This window comes from Scyliorhinus torazame, chromosome 12, assembly GCF_047496885.1.
Source record: "Scyliorhinus torazame isolate Kashiwa2021f chromosome 12, sScyTor2.1, whole genome shotgun sequence".
Classification (NCBI taxonomy): domain Eukaryota; kingdom Metazoa; phylum Chordata; class Chondrichthyes; order Carcharhiniformes; family Scyliorhinidae; genus Scyliorhinus; species Scyliorhinus torazame.
This window is the reverse complement of record NC_092718.1, coordinates 141,424,200-141,444,958: the sequence shown is the minus strand read 5'-3', so window position 1 is coordinate 141,444,958 and position 20,759 is coordinate 141,424,200. Positions and strand designations below refer to the sequence as shown.

The window sequence follows — 20,759 nt, the reverse complement described above, 5'->3', positions numbered from 1 at the left end:
CTGGTATGGAGGGAAAATCTTATGAGGAAAGGCTGAGGGACTTGAGGTTGTTTTCGTTGGAGAGAAGAAGGTTAAGAGGAGACTTAATAGAGGCATACAAAATGATCAGGGGGTTAGATAGGGTGGACAGTGAGAGCCTTCTCCCACGGATGGAAATGGCTGGCACGAGGGGACATAGCTTTAAACTGAGGGGTAATAGATATAGGACAGAGGTCAGAGGTAGGTTCTTTACGCAAAGAGTAGTGAGGCCGTGGAATGCCCTACCTGCAACAGTAGTGAATTCGCCAACATTGAGGGCATTTACAAGTTTATTGGATCAACATTTGGATGATAATGGCATAGTGTAGGTTAGATGGCTTTTGTTTCGGTGCAACATCGTGGGCCGAAGGGCCTGTACTGCGCTGTATCGTTCTATGTTCTATGTTCTATGTTTTAAATGTGGAACTTATTCAAGGAACAGGTACTACGTGTCCTTGATATGTATGTCCCTGTCAGGCAGGCAAGAGATGGTCGAGTGAGGGAACCATGGTTGACAAGAGAGGTTGAATGTCTTGTTAAGAGGAAAAAGGAGACTTATGTAAGGCTGAGGAAACAATGTTCAGACAGGGCATTGGAGGGATACAAGATAGCCAGGAGGGAACTGAAGAAAGGGATTAGGAGAGCTAAGAGAGGGCATGAACAATCTTTGGCGGGTAGCATCAAGGAAACCCCCAAGGCCTTTTACACATATGTGAGAAATATGAGAATGACTAGAGCGAGGGTAGGTCCGATCAAGGACAGTAGCGGGAGATTGTGTATTGAGTCTGAAGAGATAGGAGAGGTCTTGAACGAGCACTTTTCTTCTGTATTTACAAATGAGAGGGGCGATATTGTTGGAGAGGACAGTGTAAAATGCTTGTTAGGAAGGAAGATGTGTTGGACATTTTGAAAAACTTGAGGATAGACATGTCCCCCGGGCCTGACGGGATATATCCAAGGATTCTATGGGAAGCAAGAGATGAAATTGCAGAGCCGTTGGCAATGATCGTTTCGTCCTCACTGTCAATAGGGGTGGTACCAGGGGATTGGAGAGTGGCGAATGTCGTGCCCCTGTTCAAAAAAGGGACTAGGGATAACCCTGGGAATTACAGGCCAGTTAGTCTTACTTCGGTGGTAGGCAAAGTAATGGAAAGGGTACTGAAGGATAGGATTTCTGACCATCTGGAAAGACACTGCTTGATTAGGGATAGTCAGCACGGATTTGTGAGGGGTAGGTCTTGCCTTACAATTCTTATTGAATTCTTTGAGGAGGTGACCAAGCATGTGGATGAAGGTAAAGCAGTGTATGTAGTGTACATGGATTTTAGTAAGGCATTTGGTAAGGTTCCCCATGGTAAGCTTCTGCAGAAAGTAAGGAGGCATGGGATAGTGGGAAACTTGGCCAGTTGGATAACGAACTGGCTAACCGATAGAAGTCAGAGAGTGGTGGTGGATGGCAAATATTCAGCCTGGATCCCAGTTACCAGTGGCGTACCGCAGGGATCAGTTCTGGGTCCTCTGCTGTTTGTGATTTTCATTAATGACTTGGATGAGGGAGTTGAAGGGTGGGTCAGTAAATTTGCAGACGATACGAAGATTGGTGGAGTTGTGGATAGTAAGGAGGGCTGTTGTCGGCTGCAAAGAGACATAGATAGGATGCAGAGCTGGGCTGAGAAGTGGCAGATGGAGTTTAACCCTGAAAAGTGTGAGGTTGTCCATTTTGGAAGGACAAATATGAATGCGGAATACAGGGTTAACGGTAGAGTTCTTGGCAATGTGGAGGAGCAGAGAGATCTTGGGGTCTATGTTCATACATCTTTGAAAGTTGCCACTCAAGTGGATAGAGCTGTGAAGAAGGTCTATGGTGTGCTCGCGTTCATTAACAGAGGGATTGAATTTAAGAGCCGTGAGGTGATGATGCAGCTGTACAAAACTTTGGTCACCTCATTTTAGGAAGGATGTGGAAGCTTTGGAAAAGGTGCAAAGAAGATTTACCAGGATGTTACCTGGAATAGAGAGTAGGTCTTACAAGGAAAGGTTGAGGGTGCTAGGCCTTTTCTCATTAGAACGGAGAAGGATGAGGGGCGACTTGATAGAGGTTTATAAGATGATCAGGGGAATAGATAGAGTAGACAGTCAGAGACTTTTTCCCCGGGTGGAACAAACCATTACAAGGGGACATAAATTTAAGGTGAAAGGTGGAAGATATAGGAGGGATATCAGAGGTAGGTTCTTTTCCCAGAGGGTAGTGGGGGCATGGAATGCACTGCCTGTGGAAGTAGTTGAGTCGGAAACATTAGGGACCTTCAAGCAGCTATTGGATAGGTACATGGATTACGGTAAAATGATATAGTGTAGATTTATTTGTTCTTAAGGGCAGCACGGTAGCATTGTGGATAGCACAATTGCTTCACAGCTCCAGTGTCCCAGGTTCGATTCCGGCTTGGGTCACTGTCTGTGCGGAGTCTGCACGTCCTCCCCGTGTCTGCGTGGGTTTCCTCCGGGTGCTCCGGTTTCCTCCCACAGTCTAAAGATGTGCAGGGTAGGTGGATTGGCCATGATAAATTGCCCTTAGTGTCCAAAATTGCCCTTGGTGTTGGGTGGAGTTGTTAAGTTTGTGTATGTTGCTCATTCCAAGAGCCGGTGCAGACTCAGGGGGCCGAATGGCCTCCTTCTGCACTGTAAATTCAATGATAATCTATGATTAATCTAGGACAAAGGTTCGGCACAACATCGTGGGCCGAAGCACCTGTTCTGTGCTGTATTTTCTATTTTCTATTTTTCTGGTCGCCTCATTTTAGGAAGGATGTGGAAGGTTTGGAAAAGGTGCAAAGGAGATTTACCAGAATGTTGCCTGGAATGGAGAGTAGGTCTTACGAGGAAAGGTTGAGGGTGCTAGGCCTTTTCTCATTAGAACGGAGAAGGATGAGGGGTGACTTGATAGAGGTTTATATGATGATCAGGGGAATAGATAGAGTAGACAGTCAGAGACTTCTTCCCTGGGTGGAACAAAGCATTACAAGAGGACATAAATTTAAGGTGAATGGTGGAAGATATAGGGGGGATGTCAGAGGTAGGTTCTTTACCCAGAGAGTAGTGGGGGCATGGAATGCACTGCCTGTGGAAGTAGTTGAGTCGGAAACATTAGGGACCTTCAAGATAGGTACATGGATTACGGTAAAATGATATAGTGTAGATTTATTTTTTCTTAAGGGCAGCACGGTAGCATTGTGGATAGCGCAATTGCTTCACAGCTCCAGGGTCCCAGGTTCGATTCCGGCTTGGGTCACTGTCTGTGCGGAGTCTGCACATCCTCCCCGTTTCTGCGTGGGTTTCCTCCGGGTGCTCCGGTTTCCTCCCACAGTCTAAAGATGTGCAGGTTAGGTGGATTGGCCATGATAAATTGCCCTTAGTGTCCAAAATTGCCCTTAGTGTTGGGTGGAGGTGTTGACTTTGGGTAGGGGGCTCTTTCCAAGAGCTGGTGCAGACTCAATGGGCCGAATGGCCTCCTTCTGCACTGTAAATTCAATGATAATCTATGATTAGTCTAGGACAACGGTTCGGCACAACATCTTGGGCCAAAGGGCCTGTTCTGTGCTGTATTTTTCTATGTTCTATGTTCTATTGTATAGGACTTTGGTTAGGCCGCATTTGGAATACTGCCTGCAGTTCTGGTCGCCACATTACCAGAAGGATGTGGATGCTTTAGAGAGGGTGCAGAGGAGGTTCACCAGGATGTTGCCTGGTATGGAGGGTGCTAGCTATGAAGAAAGGTTGAGTAGATTAGGATTAGTTTCGTTGGAAAGACGGAGGTTGAGGGGGGACCTGACTGAGGTCTACAAAATTATGAGAGGTATGGACAGGGTGGATAGCAACAAGCTTTTTCCAAGAGTGGGGGTGTTAATTACAAGGGGTCAGGATTTCAAGGTGAGAGCGGGAAAGTTTAAGGGTGATGTGCGTGGAAAGTGTTTTACGCAGAGGGTGGTGGGTGCCTGGAACGTTTGCCAGCGGAGGTGGTAGAGGCGGGCACGATAGCATCATTTAAGATGCATCTAAACAGATATATGAACGGGCGGGGAACAGAGGGAAGTAGATCCTTGGAAAATAGAAGACAGGTTTAGATAAAGGATCTGGATCGGCGCCGGCTGGGAGGGCCGAAGGGCCTGTTCCTGTGCTGTAATTTTCTTTGTTCTTTGTTCTTACTTTTGTTTTTGTCAGAAACTGGAGGGTCACAGATCTGCTCTCTCTCATCTATTTGGATTCTTTCTGAAGATCCAAAGTAAAGATCTTTACGCAAAGAGTAGTGAGGCCGTGGAATGCCCTACCTGCTACAGTAGTGAACTCGCCAACATTGAGGGCATTTAAAAGTTTATTGGATAAACATATGGATGATAATGGCATAGTGTAGGTTAGATGGCTTTTGTTTCGGTGCAACATCGTGGGCCGAAGGGCCTGTACTGCGCTGTATTGTTCTATGTTCTATGTTCTATTACTCTCTCCACAGCCAAACTGAACTGCAGGGAAATCCAGTCTGGCCACCTGCTGATGGCAGCTTCAGTTGATTAAAAATTCTTTTAAAATCTCATGTGGGGAACTCTGTTCATATCTCAGTCAGGCTGTTGGTCATTCTGTTGGAGTTGGAAATAAGTAAGGCTTAAACAGGCCTGAGGCTGTTCCTTTGAGTGAAGGCCCAGGCTGGTAAGTTAAAATTTCTCTCCAGAGGAAAACCTATTGTCCAGGAGTACTGGTTAAAAGCTCCTGCCAAAACATTATCTCTCACCATACACCGGTGGCTTTGATTCCCAAGTATTCTGAGAGGACAGCCTGCGGAAGCAACCTCAGCACCGGATCAAGGACACTCATCTTTCATTTCATTTTAATTCCTACTATTTTAGCCCTCTCCTTCCCTCTGTGTCTGCCTGTCTTGTGTGTGTTTGGGTAAATGGTGAGACGATAAAAGGTGGCGATACTCAGCTGGCCGTTATTCTGTTATGATTATTGAATATTTCAACTTTCTTTCTGGTATAAATAAACAGTTATTTTGTTCAACTCATAAACCTGGTGGATGTAACTTATTGAGCAGTCAAGAGGCCAAAGATTCTGCAAATATAATACAAATTATTGGTTAATTCACTTGTGTTGGGACTCCAAGGCTTGTGGGGCTGGAATTGACCACACACTCGCCCAGGGTATCGTAACAGCCTCCCCTAATTCTCTCAATTTGGTTTCAGCATCTTGACACCCCACTATAAACATTTAGAATTATCTCATGTAGAGGGGAGTGTGAAAAGAATATTCAAATTTGAGACAAAAATTAATAACGAGCACAGCATTCAGTACGCTGAAATCCAAATTTAATGGTGAATGATCCTATGATTTTCTTCAGGTGCTGACCCTGAAGAAACTATTCTAAATTCTTTCAAGATTTTTGACCCAGATGCAAATGGATATATCAAAGCAGATTAGTAAGTATGAAACAAACTTTCTGTTCTTTCTGCTTGTTGTAGATTTACGCAGAGGACATTATCCACACCATATAATCAAAGTCTTCAAAATATTAATATTTAACATAGTCTTTGGTTGTAAACAGAGTATCTCTGCATGGGGTCCTCATGAGGTCCACTGTTCCTCTATGAATATCCTTATTCCTCATTGTAATCCTCTCTTCTATGGAATTCTTTGTTCCTCTGTGAGGCCCCGCACATCCTTCTGAGTCATCCCTAACACCTGTCAGAAAAAAGTTAGAGGCAGGTTGGAGTGTTGGTGCAAAAGTGTTTAATGGTAACTATGTACAGTGTTGTGCCCCAACCCCTAACTATCACCTATGTGCTACACCCGTGTCAACTCTGTGTTATTTAACTTTCTTATTTTACATGGTCTACCCCTGTGGGAGGCACTGGCATGGGCCGCATCACTTCCTCCTCCCTTAGTGTGCTCGCTGGGCTACTCCATGGGATAGAGGTGAGGCTGGAATGGGCTTTGGAGGGTCCAAAGCTGCCAGGTGCTGCCAGCCCTGGAGGCATGCTCTTGTCTAAGCCATGGTCTTGATGCCCTCAGCCATGAAGCATTGAGACTGGGACATGTCCCTCAACTAGTGAGACATGTTCCTCACTGTCTCGGTCATGTCTCTCACTGCCTTTTTGTCTGTGACATGTGACTGCTAAGGTACGTCCGCACTCGGCCAATGCTCTTGATGCCCTCAGCCATAGATTTGAGCTCATTTCAAGCTTACAGCAAAGATGTGCCAGGCACTCATTGGTTTTAGAACAATAAAGCCATTCTTCCAGCAAGAGAGGGAGTTCCTTCTCCTTCCAAGATCTAAACACTTCTGCCAAGCTCTCTCTCTCTTAGAAAGCATCACACAGGAACCAATCACTGACTGTTGTCAGGCAGAACACATCCCTGGAGAACTCACTAGTTGCCAAGTTGCCAGCCAACCAACTGAACCAACATCCTCCCAAACCGGTCCCGAAGAGTCACTCGGTGTCGATGAATCTGTTTCTCCTCTTCAAAATACAAAACCTGGAACACATTGCCCTGACTAGCAGGCTGCTTCACTTGAGTCAAAGAACAAAGAAAAATACAGCACAGAAACAGGCCATTCAGCCTTCCAAGCCTGCATCGACCATGTTGCCCGTCTAACCTAAAACCTTCTACACTTCCGTGGTCCGTATCCCTCTATTTGTGTATTTGTCAAGATGTCCTTAAACGTGATTATCGTCCCAGCTTCCATCACCTCCTCTGGCAGCAAGTTCCAGGCACCCACTACCCTTTGTGTAAGAAACTTCCCTCGCACATCTCCTCTAAACCTTGCCCCTCACACCTTAAACTTATGTCCCCTAGTAATTGACTCTTCCACCTGAAGAAAAAGCTTCTGGCTATCCATCCTGTCCATGCCCCTCGTAATTTTGTATACTTCTGTCAGGTTGCCCCTCAACCTCCATCATTTCAGTGAGAACAAACCAAGTTTATCCAAACTCTCCTCATAGCTAATGCCCTCCATACCAGGCAACATCCTGGTAAACCTCTTCTGTATCCTCTCCAAAGCCTCCACATCCTTCTGGTAGTGTGGCGACCAGAATTGAACACTATATTCCAAGTCTGGCCTAACTAAGGTTCTATACTGGGCAGCACGGTAGCACAGTGGTTAGCACTGTTGCTTCACAGCACCAGGTTCGATTCCTGGCTTGGGTCACTGCCTGTGCATGTCTGCACGTTCTCCCCGTGCCTGCGTGGGTTTCCTCCGGGTGCTCCGATTTCCTCCTACAAGTCCCGAAAGACGTGCTGTTCGATCATTTGGACGTTCTGAATTCTCCCTCTGTGTACCCAAACAGGCGCCGGAATTTGGTGACAAGGGGATTTTCACAGTAACTTCATTGCAGTGTTAATGTAAACCTACTTGTGACAATAAAGATTATTATTACAACTGCAGCATGAACTTGCCAGTTTTTATACTCAATGTCCTGGCTGATGAAGGCAAGCATCCCATATGCCTTAAAGTCCTTTGCTTAAAAACACATTCTGATTTGATTCACGGACCAAAACTAATAAAGTAAAACAAAAGAAAATGGGAATAAAGGAAATAAACAGGAAGGACTAGTTGTTATACATGTGCAGGACTTTAAATATTGTCATAAACTCTTTAAAACCAGTTTCTAAATCCGTTCAAGCACAGTTTTGGTGATCTGGTATTCTTGAACATATTCCAGATGTCTTGTTTCTTTTGTCAGGTGGATGTGCCTTTAAGAAATGGGTGTTTATCAAATAGCTGCAGTGATGTCAGTGTGTGGGTGGAGCTGGGCTGTCTGTCTGTCTTTTTACTTACGTTTTGAGCTGTAAAGCTGCTTTGTGGCTCTGTTTTTTGTTTTGTTTTCAGAGTTGGAGAGCTGTATATCTCTCTCTCTCTGTCTAAAGAATGTCTCCAGATCACTTGATGATTTCAAAGTAATACCTGTTTCTATAGAGAATTTAAACCTGTTGTCTTTGTTAAAAAAGGGTTTAACTTATGGATGTTGCTGGGAAAGGTATGAGGGGTTACCTATAGAGTATTGTACGCATTATGTGTGCTGGTGGTTGATAAGATGTTTACTGTGTGTTTATAAAATGTTAACTGGATTCATAGAATAAACATTGTTTTGTTTTAAAAATACTGAGGGTCTCTTGTTGCATAACACCTGGAGAGTGGACCCTTGTGCTCCCCATAACCAAAATGTATTAAAAGTCGTGGGTCAGGTGAATTCCATGATATACTTTGGAGTTTTCTAAACCCTGGCCCATAATGCGTTATTGTTATTTGACATTTTTTAAATTGTGGAATGTAGACTGTGTCACTCAACCCTGAACCGTCCATCTAAACTATTTCTGCCTGTTTCAGTATCAAGGAAATGCTGACGACCCAGGCTGATAGGTTTAATGAAGAAGAGGTAATGATTTAATGTGATCATTCAGGTGTTTTTCGGGCATAGCACTAGTCATTGTACAAAACCATCAACACTTTCAAAATTTACAGCAAGGTTTACAATGAGGCGCTTCTTCATTTATTGACATTTTACAATTCCTAACAGGGTCTTTTCATTTCAAATTCTGTGACCGTTTCCCTGCCGCTATTCAGTCGCAGGTCCAAAGAATGAAAGGTTCCTGTGAATTGATTCCTGCCGAGTGATTCAGTGAGAGATGCAGCAGTGTCATTGGAAAGGCAAATGTCAGTAGTGATTAACACAACATTATTATCTCCTGAGGTCACTGAGTGTTGAACACCTACTCACCAGCAGGAATTACATCAGAATTTGAGTCAACGCAATCATGTCTCTTCTCGGGACCTAATGCTTAATGAGAGCTGTAAGCATATTATATCAAATTAGATAATTCAGTTACAACCCCATTCCTGAATAGAACCATGAACATTCTAAAATTCGCTGAGTCGTGACTGGCAGCAACAACCCCCTTTGGCAATGAGGGCACCTCACCACAATTTGATAACAAATCAAGCTCAAATAAGAGCAAAGAACAAAGCTTCTACAAGGAATCCCCGAGACCCTCCTCCTGATGCAGAAAGAGAGTCAGATTGGAGAATTGGGGTCAGTTCATGATTCTGAAATTTTCTTGAGATGAAAAGTAATGGTCTGGAAATTTGATGGCTCCTCACTCTAGTTTCAGAATGTCTAAGCTCCAAAATGGTGGACACGTGGACAGTGCGAGTTGGAAATGTGTCTCTTGCCATCTTGGTGTCGATCAAAACAATGCCACTCAGGGTCCAGGCCTGATGTAGGGAGTTGGACCCTTTGGAAATAGGGGCCTAAAATCTGTCCGAGGCCCTCTTTGGAAAGTTGGGTTCCCTTGAAGACCGTCGACACTACCACGACTCAGGAAAACCAGGTTTCTGTTTGGCCCAGCCAGCGGAACAGGCTGCCAGCTAAAAGTAAATTTAAAAGAAAGTTACTGAATGTGGAGTTGGAAGAAGAATGTGACCCACCTTTAAACTCCAGGCAGTAACAGCCACTACTAAATCAGCAGACATTGCCCCAGTCAGGTGCCTGTCCCCAATCTTGCCTCCCCAGCTCACTGTCTCCCTTAGCAGCGATGCTGTTGCCTAATATCAGGTGTGCCCCATTCTGGCAGGAGGCTTGATAACATTGCTAGACCACTCAGGTTCGAACAAGGTGTTGACCAGGGCTAGCGTCCCCATTATTTATTCAAAGTAATATACTCAGCATTGAAATTACTCTCATCTCTCATCATTGGTTAGTCTATGCCTAGAGTATTGTGTCCAATTCTGGTCACCACACTTTAGGAAGGATGTGAGGGTGAAAACCTACAGCAAAGTGATAGACTCTTAACTGCACGTGGAAATGCCTCGCAAGCCACTGGGTTGTATTCTGGAAGGCAGCTCACCATCACTTTCTCAAGGTCATTTAGGGATGGGCAATAAAAAGTGGGTTTACCTGGTTTCTGGGATGAGGAAATTTAGGTTGGAAAAGCTGGGCTTGTTCTCCCTGGGGTGAATGCAATGGAACTGTATGAGATTCTGACAGGTTTCGATATGGTAGACGTAGAAAGGTTTTCCCATTGGCTGATGGTACAAGACTCAGGGACACTGTATTGGGCAAGAGATTGAGGAACGAGTATGCGGGAGATTTATTAAGCAGGGAATGGTCAATGGTCATTGGCTGCCTCCAATGTTGCCGGAAATGGAGATGATCAATGATTTCAAAAGGAAATTGGATGGGAACTTGAGGATAAAAACTTGCAGGGATACAAAGTGAAGTGAGGGAATGAGACCAAGTGAATTTGTCCACAGAAAACTTGATTTGATGTGCAGAATGACAATGACCACTGAATTAGCGAGTTCATGACACAAGCTCCAATTGTGAATCTCCACCTGGTGAAATTAACTGTAAGCCACATCGGACTTGGAATGTTCAAATTTCAATCATCTAACTAATATAAGGAGCAAGAGGATAACTAGAGAAAGGGTTGACCCACTCAAGGACAAAGGAGGAAAGTTATGCGTGGAGTCAGAGAAAATTGGTGAGATTCTTAACGAGTACTTTGCATCGGTATTCACCGAGGAGAGGGACATGACGGATGTTGAGGTTAGGGATAGATGTTTGATTACTCTAGGTCAAGTCGGCAAAAGGAGGGAGGATGTGTTGGGTATTCTAAAAGGCATTAAGTGGACAAGTCCCCAGGTCCGGATGAGATCTAACCCAGGTTACTGAGGGAAGTGAGAGAGGAAATAGCTGGGGCTTTAACAGATATCTTTGCAGCATCCTTGAACACGGGTGAGATACCGAAGGACTGGAGAATTGCTAATGTTGTCCACTTGTTTAAGAAGGGTAGCAAGGATAATCCAGGTAATTATAGACCGGTGAGCCTGACATCAGTGGTAGGGAAACTGCTGGAGAAGATACTGAGGGACAGGATCTATTCCCATTTGGAAGAAAATGGGCTTATCAGTGATGGGCAACATGGTTTTGTGCAGGGAAGGTCATGTCTTACCAACTTAATAGAATTCTTTGAGGAAGTGACAAAGTTGATTGATGAGGGAAGGGCTGTAGTTGTCATATACATGGACTTCAGTAAGGCGTTTGATAAGGTTCCCCACGGTAGGCTGATGGAGAAAGTGAAGTCTCATGGGGTCCTGGGTGTACTAGCTTGATGGATAAAGAACTGGCTGAGCAACAGGAGACAGAGAGTAGTGGTGGAAGGAAGTTTCTCAAAATGGAGAACTGTGACCAGTGGTGTTCCACAGCGATCCGTGCTGGGACCACTGTTGTTTGTGATATACATAAATGATCTGGAGGTGGTCTGATTAGCAAGTTTGCAGATGACACTAAGATTGGTGGAGTAGCAGATAGTGAAGGGGACTGTCAGAGAATACAGAAGAATATAGATAGATTGGAGAGTTGGGCGGAGAAATGGCAGATGGAGTTCAATCTGGGCAAATGCGAGGTGATGCATTTTGGAAGATCCAATTCAAGAGCGAACTATACGGTAAATGAAAAAGCCCTGGGGAAAATTGATTTACAGAGAGATCTGGGTGTTCAGGTCCATTGTACCCTGAAGGTGGCTGCGCAGGTCGATAGTGGTCAAGAAGGCATACGGCATGCTTTCCTTCATCGGAAGGGGCATTGAGTACAAGATTGGCAGGTCATGTTACAGTTGTATAAGACTTTGGTTCGGCCACATTTGGAATACTGCGTACAGTTCTGGTCGCCACATTACCAAAAGGATGTGGATGCTTTGGAGAGGGTGCAGAGGAGGTTCACCAGGATGTTGCCTGGTATGGAGGCTGCTAGCTAGGAAGAGAGGTTGAAGAGATTAGGATTATTTTCATTAGAAAGACGGAAGTTGAGGGGGGACCTCATTGAGGTCTATAAAATCATGAGAGCTATAGACAGGGTGGATTGCAAGAAGCTATTTCCCCAGAGTGGGGGACCCAATTACTAGGGGTCACGAGTTCAAGGTGAGAGGGGTAAAGTTTCAAGGAAATATACGTGGAAAGTTCTTTACGCAGAGGGTGGTGAGTGCCTGGAATGCATTGCCTGCGAAGGTGATAGAGGCGGGCACGATAGCATCATTTAAGATGTATCTAGACAGATACATGAATGGGCAGGGAGCAGAGGGATAAAGATCCTTAAAAAATAGGCGACAGTTTCAGATAGAGGATCTGGATCAGCGAAGGTTGGAGGCCGAAGGGCCTGTTCCTGGCCTGTAATTTTTCTTTGTTCTTGTTCTTTGGCTGAGTCTGTGACGATTGTGAATATTTTTCGCTTTTTCTCCCTCCAGTGTGAGCAGATGTTTACTGCCTTCCCTCCTGATGTTTCTGGGAATCTCGACTATAAAAACCTATGCTATGTTATCACACATGGTGAAGACAAGGATCAGGAGTGAGGAAACTCATCCTCAGGATAAGGATTGCCATTGAGACAGATGTAATTCTTCCTGCCTGGCAATGGGAATGTTCAGGAAAGATGCATTTCACGTGTAAATTGTGGAATCATTGCCAATATGTTCTCAAACCTTCAAATGTTAACTTGATGTTAACCATTCTGATTATGTAAAATGTTTGTTGTAATTATATCCTGATCAGGACTTTCATTCAACTGTAAATAAATATTCTTCATGAGCATCATTGTGATGATTAACTCATTAACCATTGTACCTGTGCACTGCAGGAACTCACCAAGGTTCCTTAGGCAGCACCATTCAAACCTGTCACCACATCTAGAAGGGCAAGGGCAAGGGCACCAGACACATAGGAACCGCACCACCTGGAAGTTCCCCTCCAAGTCACTCACCATCTTGAATTGAAAATATACCGCCATTCCTTCACTGTCACGAGATCAAAATCTTGGAACTCCTTCCCTAACAGCACTGTGGGTGTACCTACATAACATGGGCTGCAACGGTTCAAGAAGGCAACCTCGCCTCCTTCTCAAGGGCAATTAGGGATCAGCAATAAATACTGACCTAGCCAGCGATGCCCGCATCCTAGAAATTAATAAAACAAAACTAATGATCATAACTAGAGGTTGCTACATATTTTACTATTTGACTGATTTTTACTTTAATCATTCATGGGAAATTGGGGTCACTGACAAGGTCACCATTTATTGCCCATCCCTAATTTCCCTTGATGGAGGGTGTTCTTAATAAGTTTGTTCTGGATGGTGTTGATCTTCTTGAGTGTTGTTGGAGCTGCACTCCTCCAGGCAAGTGGGGAGTATTGCATCAAACTCCTGACTTTGCCTTGTTGATGCTGAACAGGCTTTGGGGAATAAGGAGGTAAATTGGAGCAGATAGATCTTGGGGTCTATGTTCATAGATCTTTGAAAGTTGCCACTCAAGTGGATAGAGCTGTGCAGAAGGCCTATGGTGTGCTAGCGTTCATTAACAGAGGGTTTGAATTTAAGAGCTGTGAGGTGATGATGCAGCTGTACAAAACCTTGGTAAGGCCACATTTGGAGTACTGTGTGCAGTTCTGGTCGCCTCATTTTAGGATGGATGTGGAAGCTTTGGAAAAGGTGCAAAGGAGATTTACCAGGATGTTGCCTGGAATGGAGAGTAGGTCTTACGAGGAAAGGTTGAGGGTGCTAGGCCTTTTCTCATTAGAACTGAGGAGGATGAGGGGCGACTTGATAGAGGTTTATAAGATGATCAGGGGAATAGATAGAGTAGACTGTCAGAGACTTTTTCCTTGAGTGGAACAAACCATTACAAGGGGACATAAATTTAAGGTGAATGGTGGAAGATATAGGGGGATGTCAGAGGTAGGTTCTTTACCCAGAGAGTAGTGGGGGCATGGAATGCACTGCCTGTGGAAGTAGTTGAGTCGGAAACATTAGGGACCTTCAAGCGGCTATTGGATAAGTCCATGGATTATGGTGGAATGCTGGGGTGTAGATTGATTTGTTCTTCATCTAGGACAAAAGTTCGGCACAACATCGTGGGCCAAAGGGCCTGTTCTGTGCTTATTTTCTATGTTCTATGTTACTGGATCAGGATTTCCAGCCTCTGATCTGCTTTTGTAGTCACAGTATTTATATGGCTGATCCAGCTCAGTTTCTGGTCAATGGTAACACCCAGGATGTTGATAATGGGAGATTCAGCGATGATGATGCTGTTGAATGTCAAGGGGAGTTGGTTAGATTCCCTCTTGTTGGAGATGGTTATTGCCTTTCACTTGTGTGCCATGAATGTCCCTGCCACTTATCAACCAGGTTGCACTACATGCGAGCACAGAGCATTTCAGTATCTGAAGAGTTGTGAATGTTGCTAAACATTGTGCAATCATCAGTGAACATTTCTACTTCTGACCTTATGATGAATGAAGGTTATTGATGAAGCAGATAAGGATGGTGGGGTCTAGGACGCTACCCTGAGGAACTCTTGCAGTGATGTCTCAGGGCTGAGGTAATTGGCCTCCAACCACCACAACCATCCTTTGTGCCAGGTGTGATTCCAATGTATGGTTGCTTGATATCACGCTCACCTTGTCTCTGGAATTCAACTCTCTTGTCCATTTTTGGTCCAAGATTATAATGAGGACTGGTGCCAAAGGCAGTCTAGGTTACGGAAACCTCACAGTTATGTTACTGCACCAGTAATCCAGATTCTGAACAGATGATCGAAAGATATGAGTTTAAATTCCACCATTCCTTCACGTGCGAGAAATGTGCCCAGCTGCAGCTCCTGTTAGACCGCTTGACGACTCTGGATCTGCGGGTGGACTCACTTTAGAGCATCCGCGATGCTGAGAACATCGTGGATAGCACGTTCGCTGAGCTGGTCACACCTCAGGTGAAAATTACTGAGGGAGATAGAAAATGGGTGACCAAAAAACAGAGCAAGAGTAGGAAGGCAGTGCAGGTGTCCCCTGCGGTCATCTCCCTGCAAAACAGGTATACCGCTTTAGATACTGTTCAGGGAGATGGCTCACCAGGGGAAGGCAGCAGCAGTCAGGTTCATGGCACCGTGGCTGGCTCTGCTGCACAGCAGGGCAGGATGAAGAATGGCAGGGCTATAGTGATAAGAGACTCAATCGTAAGGGGGATAGACAAGCGGATCTGTGGATGCAATTGAGACTCCAGGATGGTATGTTGCCTCCCTGGTGCAAGGGTCAAGGATGTCTCGGAGCGGATGCAGGATATTCCAGGTTGGGGGGGGTGGGTGAACAGTCAGCTGTCGTGATGCATATAGGCACCAACAATATAGGTAAAAAATGGGATGAGGTAAATTGAATTCAGGGAGTTAGGAGTTAAATTAAAAAGTAGGACCTCAAAGGTAGTAATCTCAGGAGTGCTACCAGTGCCATGAGCTAGTCAGAGTAGGAATGTCAGGATAGATAGGATGAATGCGTGGCTTGAGAGATGGTGCAAGAGGGAGGGATTCAAATTCCTGGGGCATTGGAACCGGTTCAGGGGGAGGTGGGACCAGTACAAACCAGACGGTCTGCACCTGGGCAGGACTGGAACCAATGTCCTAGGGAGGGTATTGCTAGTGCTGGGGAGGGTTTAAACTAATGTGGCATTAGGGGGGATGGGAACCAATGCAGGAAGTCGGAAGGGAGTAAAACGGGGACCAGAAACAAAAGGCAGTAAGGGGGAAAGTGTAAGGCAGAGAAGCCATAGTCAAAAATCAGAAAGGGCCACAGTACAAGGTACAGTGAATGAGGGGAGCTCAGTGAATAGGCCCAGTAATACTAAAAGGAATAAAACGGGAAGTAAAAACATAAATGGAAAGTGAAGCAGCAGGTTGTTACATGAAGATATGGCTTCATCAATAGGGAAAATTAGGAGAAAAGTGTAGCGCACAAAGACTCCGTGAGACGAATAGAGTGAAGTCGACGAGGCTTTATTAAGCGTGTCTGTTCCCCCGCAGCTCGATAGTAAACTGGCCTGCGGGGGAAGACTCCGGCTTCTTATACTCCGCCTTCAGGGCGGAGCTAGAGGTCAACGGCCAACCAGGACCCGGGATCTGTCAGCCAATGACATTAGGGCTTCCAGTCCCACATGACCCCCAATACATACTACCACATTCACCCCTTGTCAAAAATGAACCCGGCGGGGTGATGCTTCGTATGGTGGTAAGGGTTTACAGGGCTGGTCCTGGGAGGAAAAAAACATTCACAAGGCAATACAGTATTGTACAATTTTGTCCTGTTGCAACTATTTACTGAGGGTATGGAAAGAAAAGCAAAATGTTCTTGTGAAAAGTCCATATTTAGTTTTAGATCGACGCCACGAGTCGGTCGGGTGGTCTGGTCGTCCGTGTCGATCGCCTCGGCCCCGGTGGTGGTGGTGCTTGTACCGGTGTTGTCGCCTCCAGGAGCCTTCCGGTTTCAGCTTGGGCTTTATTCTTGGTCGGTGCTGAGGGGAGGAGAACCGATCCTCCTGGGAAGGGGGCGGTCACGGGGTGCGGTGGTGGCAGGAAGGGGGGGGTTGGGTTGATGGTGTCGGGGGTGTGTGCGTGTTGCCGGCGGGCGCCAGATCCCGCAGGGAGACCGTGTCCTGTCGGCCGTCGGGGTACTCCACGTAGGCGTACTGGGGGTTCGCGTGGAGGAGGTGAACCCTTTCGACCAACGGGTCCGCCTTATGTGCCCGCACATGCTTTCGGAGCAGGATGGGTCCTGGGGCCGCCAGCCAGGTCGGCAGCGACGTTCCAGAGGAGGACCTCCTAGGGAAAACAAGGAGACGCTCATGAGGCGTCTGATTAGTGCTCGTACATAATAACGACCGGATGGAGTGGAGAGCGTCCGGGAGGACCTCCTGCCACCGTGAAACTGGGAGGTCCCTGGACCATAGGGCCAGGAGGACGGCCTTCCAGACCGTGCCGTTCTCCCTCTCTACTTGCCCGTTCCCCCGGGGGTTGTAGCTGGTCGTCCTGCTTGAGGCTATGCCCTTGCTGAGCAGGAACTGGCGCAGCTCGTCACTCATGAAAGAGGACCCCCTGTTGCTGTGGACGTATGCGGGGTAACCGAACAGTGTGAAGATGCTGTTCAGGGCTTTAATGACTGTGGCCACGGTCATGTCAGAACAGGGAATGGCAAAAGGGAAGCGGGAGTATTCGTCCACCACATTAAGAAAATATGCGTTGCGGTCGGTGGAGGGGAGGGGCCCTTTGAAATCGAGACTGAGGCGTTCAAAGGGGCGGGAAGCCTTAATCAGGTGCGCTCCATCCGGCCTGAAAAAATGCGGCTTGCATTCTGCGCAGATGTGGCAGTCACTTGTGACTGTACGGACCTCCTCTAAAGAGTATGGGAGATTGCGGGACTTGATGAAGTGGTAAAACCGAGTGACCCCCGGGTGGCAGAGGTCCTCGTGGAGGGTTTGGAGGCGGTTAATTTGTGCGTTGGCACATGTGCCGCGGGATAGGGCATCGGACGGCTCGTTCAGCTTTCCGGGACGATACAAAATCTCATAGTTGAAGGTGGAGAGCTCGATCCTCCACCTTAAGATCTTGTCGTTTTTGATCTTGTCTGCCTCGAAGGCTGTGTACTTGCGGTCACTTGGGCGGATGGGGAGCTGATGGTAGGCGGACTTGAGGTCCACGGTGGAGAAGACTTTATATTGGGCAATCCGGTTGACCATGTCGGATATGCGGGGGAGAGGGTACGCGTCTAGTTGTGTGTACCTGTTGATGGTCTGGCTATAGTCAATGACCATCCTTTGTTTCTCCCCTGTCTTCACTACTACCACCTGTGCTCTCCAGGGACTATTGCTGGCCTGGATTATGCCCTCCTTTAGTAGCCGCTGGACTTCGGACCGAATGAAGGTCCGGTCCTGGGCGCTGTACCGTCTGCTCCTAGTGGCGACGGGTTTGAAATCCGGGGTGAGGTTCGCAAACAAGGACGGGGGCTGCACCTTGAGGGTTGCGAGGCCGCAGATAGTGAGTGGGGGTATTGGGCCGCCGAATTTGAACGTAAGGCTCTGTAGATTGCATTGGAAATCTAATCCCAGCAAGGTGGGGGCACAGAGTTGGGGAAGGACGTTTAGTTTGTACTTTTTGAACTCCCTCCCCTGCACCATTAGGGTAACTATGCAGAATCCCTGGATCTGTACAGAGTGGGATCCTGCAGCTAGGGAAATCTTTTGTGCGCTGGGATAGATGGTCAAGGAACAGCGTCTTACCGTGTCGGGGTGTATGAAGCTCTCCGTGCTCCCGGAGTCGACTAGGCATGGCGTCTCGTGGCCGTTTATTAGCACCGTTGTCGTCGTCGTCTGGAGTGTTCGGGGCCGAGCTTGATCGAGCGTGATTGAAGCGAGACGTGGTTGTAGTAGTGGAGTGGGGTCCGTTGTTGCCGTCCAAGATGGCGTCGGGGATGGACAAAATGGCCGCCCCATACATCGCACGTGGCTGGGGGGTCACAAGATGGCGGCGGGGTGGACAAAATGGCCGCCCCACGCGTCGTACAGATCTGGGGCGGTCCAAGATGGCGGCGCCCCTCCTCCCCTCGTGGTGACCGGGACCCAAAATGGCAGCATCTGCGGGTCACACATGGTGTGCTGGGGGGGCTGGGGAGCGCTAGGACCGCGAGCGCTAGGACCGCGAGCGCTACGACCGCGCGGAGCTCCCTCACCGGGGACAGCGGTGGTCGGGGCCCAAGTAGGTGGCGCCGGCGGGTCAGGCGTGGGGCGCGGGGTGGGGGTTAGGGGGGGCGTTAGGGACGCGCAAAACTCCCTCCTCTCCGTGGAGAGTGTTGGCCGGGACCCAAAGCGGTAGCGCCGGCGGCGGGTCATACATGGGCTGCGGGGAGGGGGGTTGGGGGGCGTAAGCGGCGTGCAGGGCTCCCTGTTCTCCCGGGACCGCGGTGGTCGGGACCCAGAGCGGCTGCGCCTGCGGGTCGTACATGGCGTGCTGGGGGGTTTGGGGAGCGTAAACGGCTTGCAGGGCTCCCTGTTCTCCCGGGACAGCGGCGACCTCACGGGACCGGCACACAACCGCATAATGGCCCTTTTTCCCGCAGCTTTTGCAGATAGCTGCGCGGGCCGGGCAGCGCTGTCGGGGGTGTTTTGCCTGGCCGCAGAAATAACAGCGGGCGCCCCCGGTGCGACTCGGCGTTTGGACCGCGCAAGCCTGTGGGGTGTCCGGGGGGGGGTAGGGGGTTTGCCGCTCCGGGTACGTACGGGGCCCAATGGGCTGCCGCGCGGTTGGGGCCGTCGGCGCGGGTATTACGCGCGGCCACGTCTAGGGAGGCTGCTAGGGCCCGTGCCTCTGAGAGTCCTAGCGACTCTTTTTCTAGAAGTCTTTGGCGGATTTGGGAGGATTGCATACCTGCCACAAAAGCATCGCGCATTAACATGTCCGTGTGTTCGTTTGCGTTCACTGACGGGCAGCTGCAGGCTCGTCCCAAAATCAGCAGCGCGGCGTAGAATTCGTCCATCGATTCTCCAGGAGCTTGCCGTCTCGTCGCGAGCTGGTAGCGAGCGTAGATTTGGTTAACTGGGCGGACATAGAGACTTTTCAGTGCTGCGAACGCCGTCTGGAAATCCTCCGCGTCTTCGATGAGGGAGAAAATCTCCGTGCTCACCCTCGAGTGCAGGACCTGCAGTTTTTGGTCTTCTGTGACCCGGCCGGTGGTCGTTCTGAGGTAGGCCTCGAAGCAAGTCTGCCAGTGCTTGAAGGCTGCTGCCGCGTTCACTGCGTGGGGGCTGATCCTCAGGCATTCCGGAATGACCCTGAGCTCCATAGTCCTTTTTAGGCACGCTTAATAAATTGTAGCGCACAAAGACTCCGTGAGACGAATAGAGTGAAGTCGATGAGGCTTTATTAAGCGTGTCTGTTCCCCCGCAGCTCGATAGTAAACTGGCCTGCGGGGGAAGACTCCGGCTTCTTATACTCCGCCTTCAGGGCGGAGCTAGAGGTCAACGGCCAACCAGGACCCGGGATCTGTCAGCCAATGACATTAGGGCTTCCAGTCCCACATGACTCACTAACTTGATAGAGTTTTTCGAGGAGGTCACTAAGATGATTGATGCAGGTAGGGCAGTAGATGTTGTCTATATGGACTTCAGTAAGGCCTTTGACAAGGTCCCTCATGGTCGACTAGTACAAAAGGTGAAGTCACACGGGATCAGGGGTGAACTGGCAAGGTGGATACAGAACTGGCTAGGCCATAGAAGGCAGAGGGTAGCAATGGAGGGATGCTTTTCTAATTGGAGGGCTGTGACCAGTGGTGTTCCACAGGGATCAGTGCTGGGACCTTTGCTCTTTGTAGTATATATAAATGATTTGGAGGAAAATGTAACTGGTCTGATTAGTAAGTTTGCAGACGACACAAAGGTTGGTGGAATTGCGGATAGCGATGAGGACTGTCTGAGGATACAGCAGGATTTAGATTGCCTGGAGACTTGGGCGGAGAGATGGCAGATGGAGTTTAACCTGGACAAATGTGAGGTAATGCATTTTGGAAGGGCTAATGCAGGTAGGGAATATACAGTGAATGGTAGAACCCTCAAGAGTATTGAAAGTCAAAGAGACCTAGGAGTACAGGTCCACAGATCACTGAAAGGGGCTACACAGGTGGAGAAGGTAGTCAAGAAGGCATACGGCATGCTTGCCTTCATTGGCCGGGGCATTGAGTATAAGAATTGGCAAGTCATGTTGCAGCTGTATAGAACCTTAGTTAGGCCACACTTGGAGTATAGTGTTCAATTCTGGTCGCCACACTACCAGAAGGATGTGGAGGCTTTAGAGAGGGTGCAGAAGAGATTTACCAGAATGTTGCCTGGTATGGAGGG

General features: G+C 47.8%; 1 protein-coding gene across 1 annotated transcript in view; it reads left to right on the top strand.

Moving 5' to 3' along the window:
* The window catches only part of LOC140386628 (myosin regulatory light chain 2, ventricular/cardiac muscle isoform-like), a 34,202-nt gene extending 21,555 nt beyond the window's left edge, over nucleotides 1–12,647 (top strand). The window contains exons 5-7 of the mRNA XM_072469112.1: nucleotides 5,405–5,483; nucleotides 8,393–8,441; nucleotides 12,307–12,647. Of these exons, the coding sequence (XP_072325213.1) occupies nucleotides 5,405–5,483; nucleotides 8,393–8,441; nucleotides 12,307–12,411 (233 nt within the window). The 3' untranslated portion in view covers nucleotides 12,412–12,647. The remainder of the gene's footprint in view (nucleotides 1–5,404; nucleotides 5,484–8,392; nucleotides 8,442–12,306) is intronic.
* The last annotated feature ends 8,112 nt before the right edge of the window (nucleotides 12,648–20,759 follow it).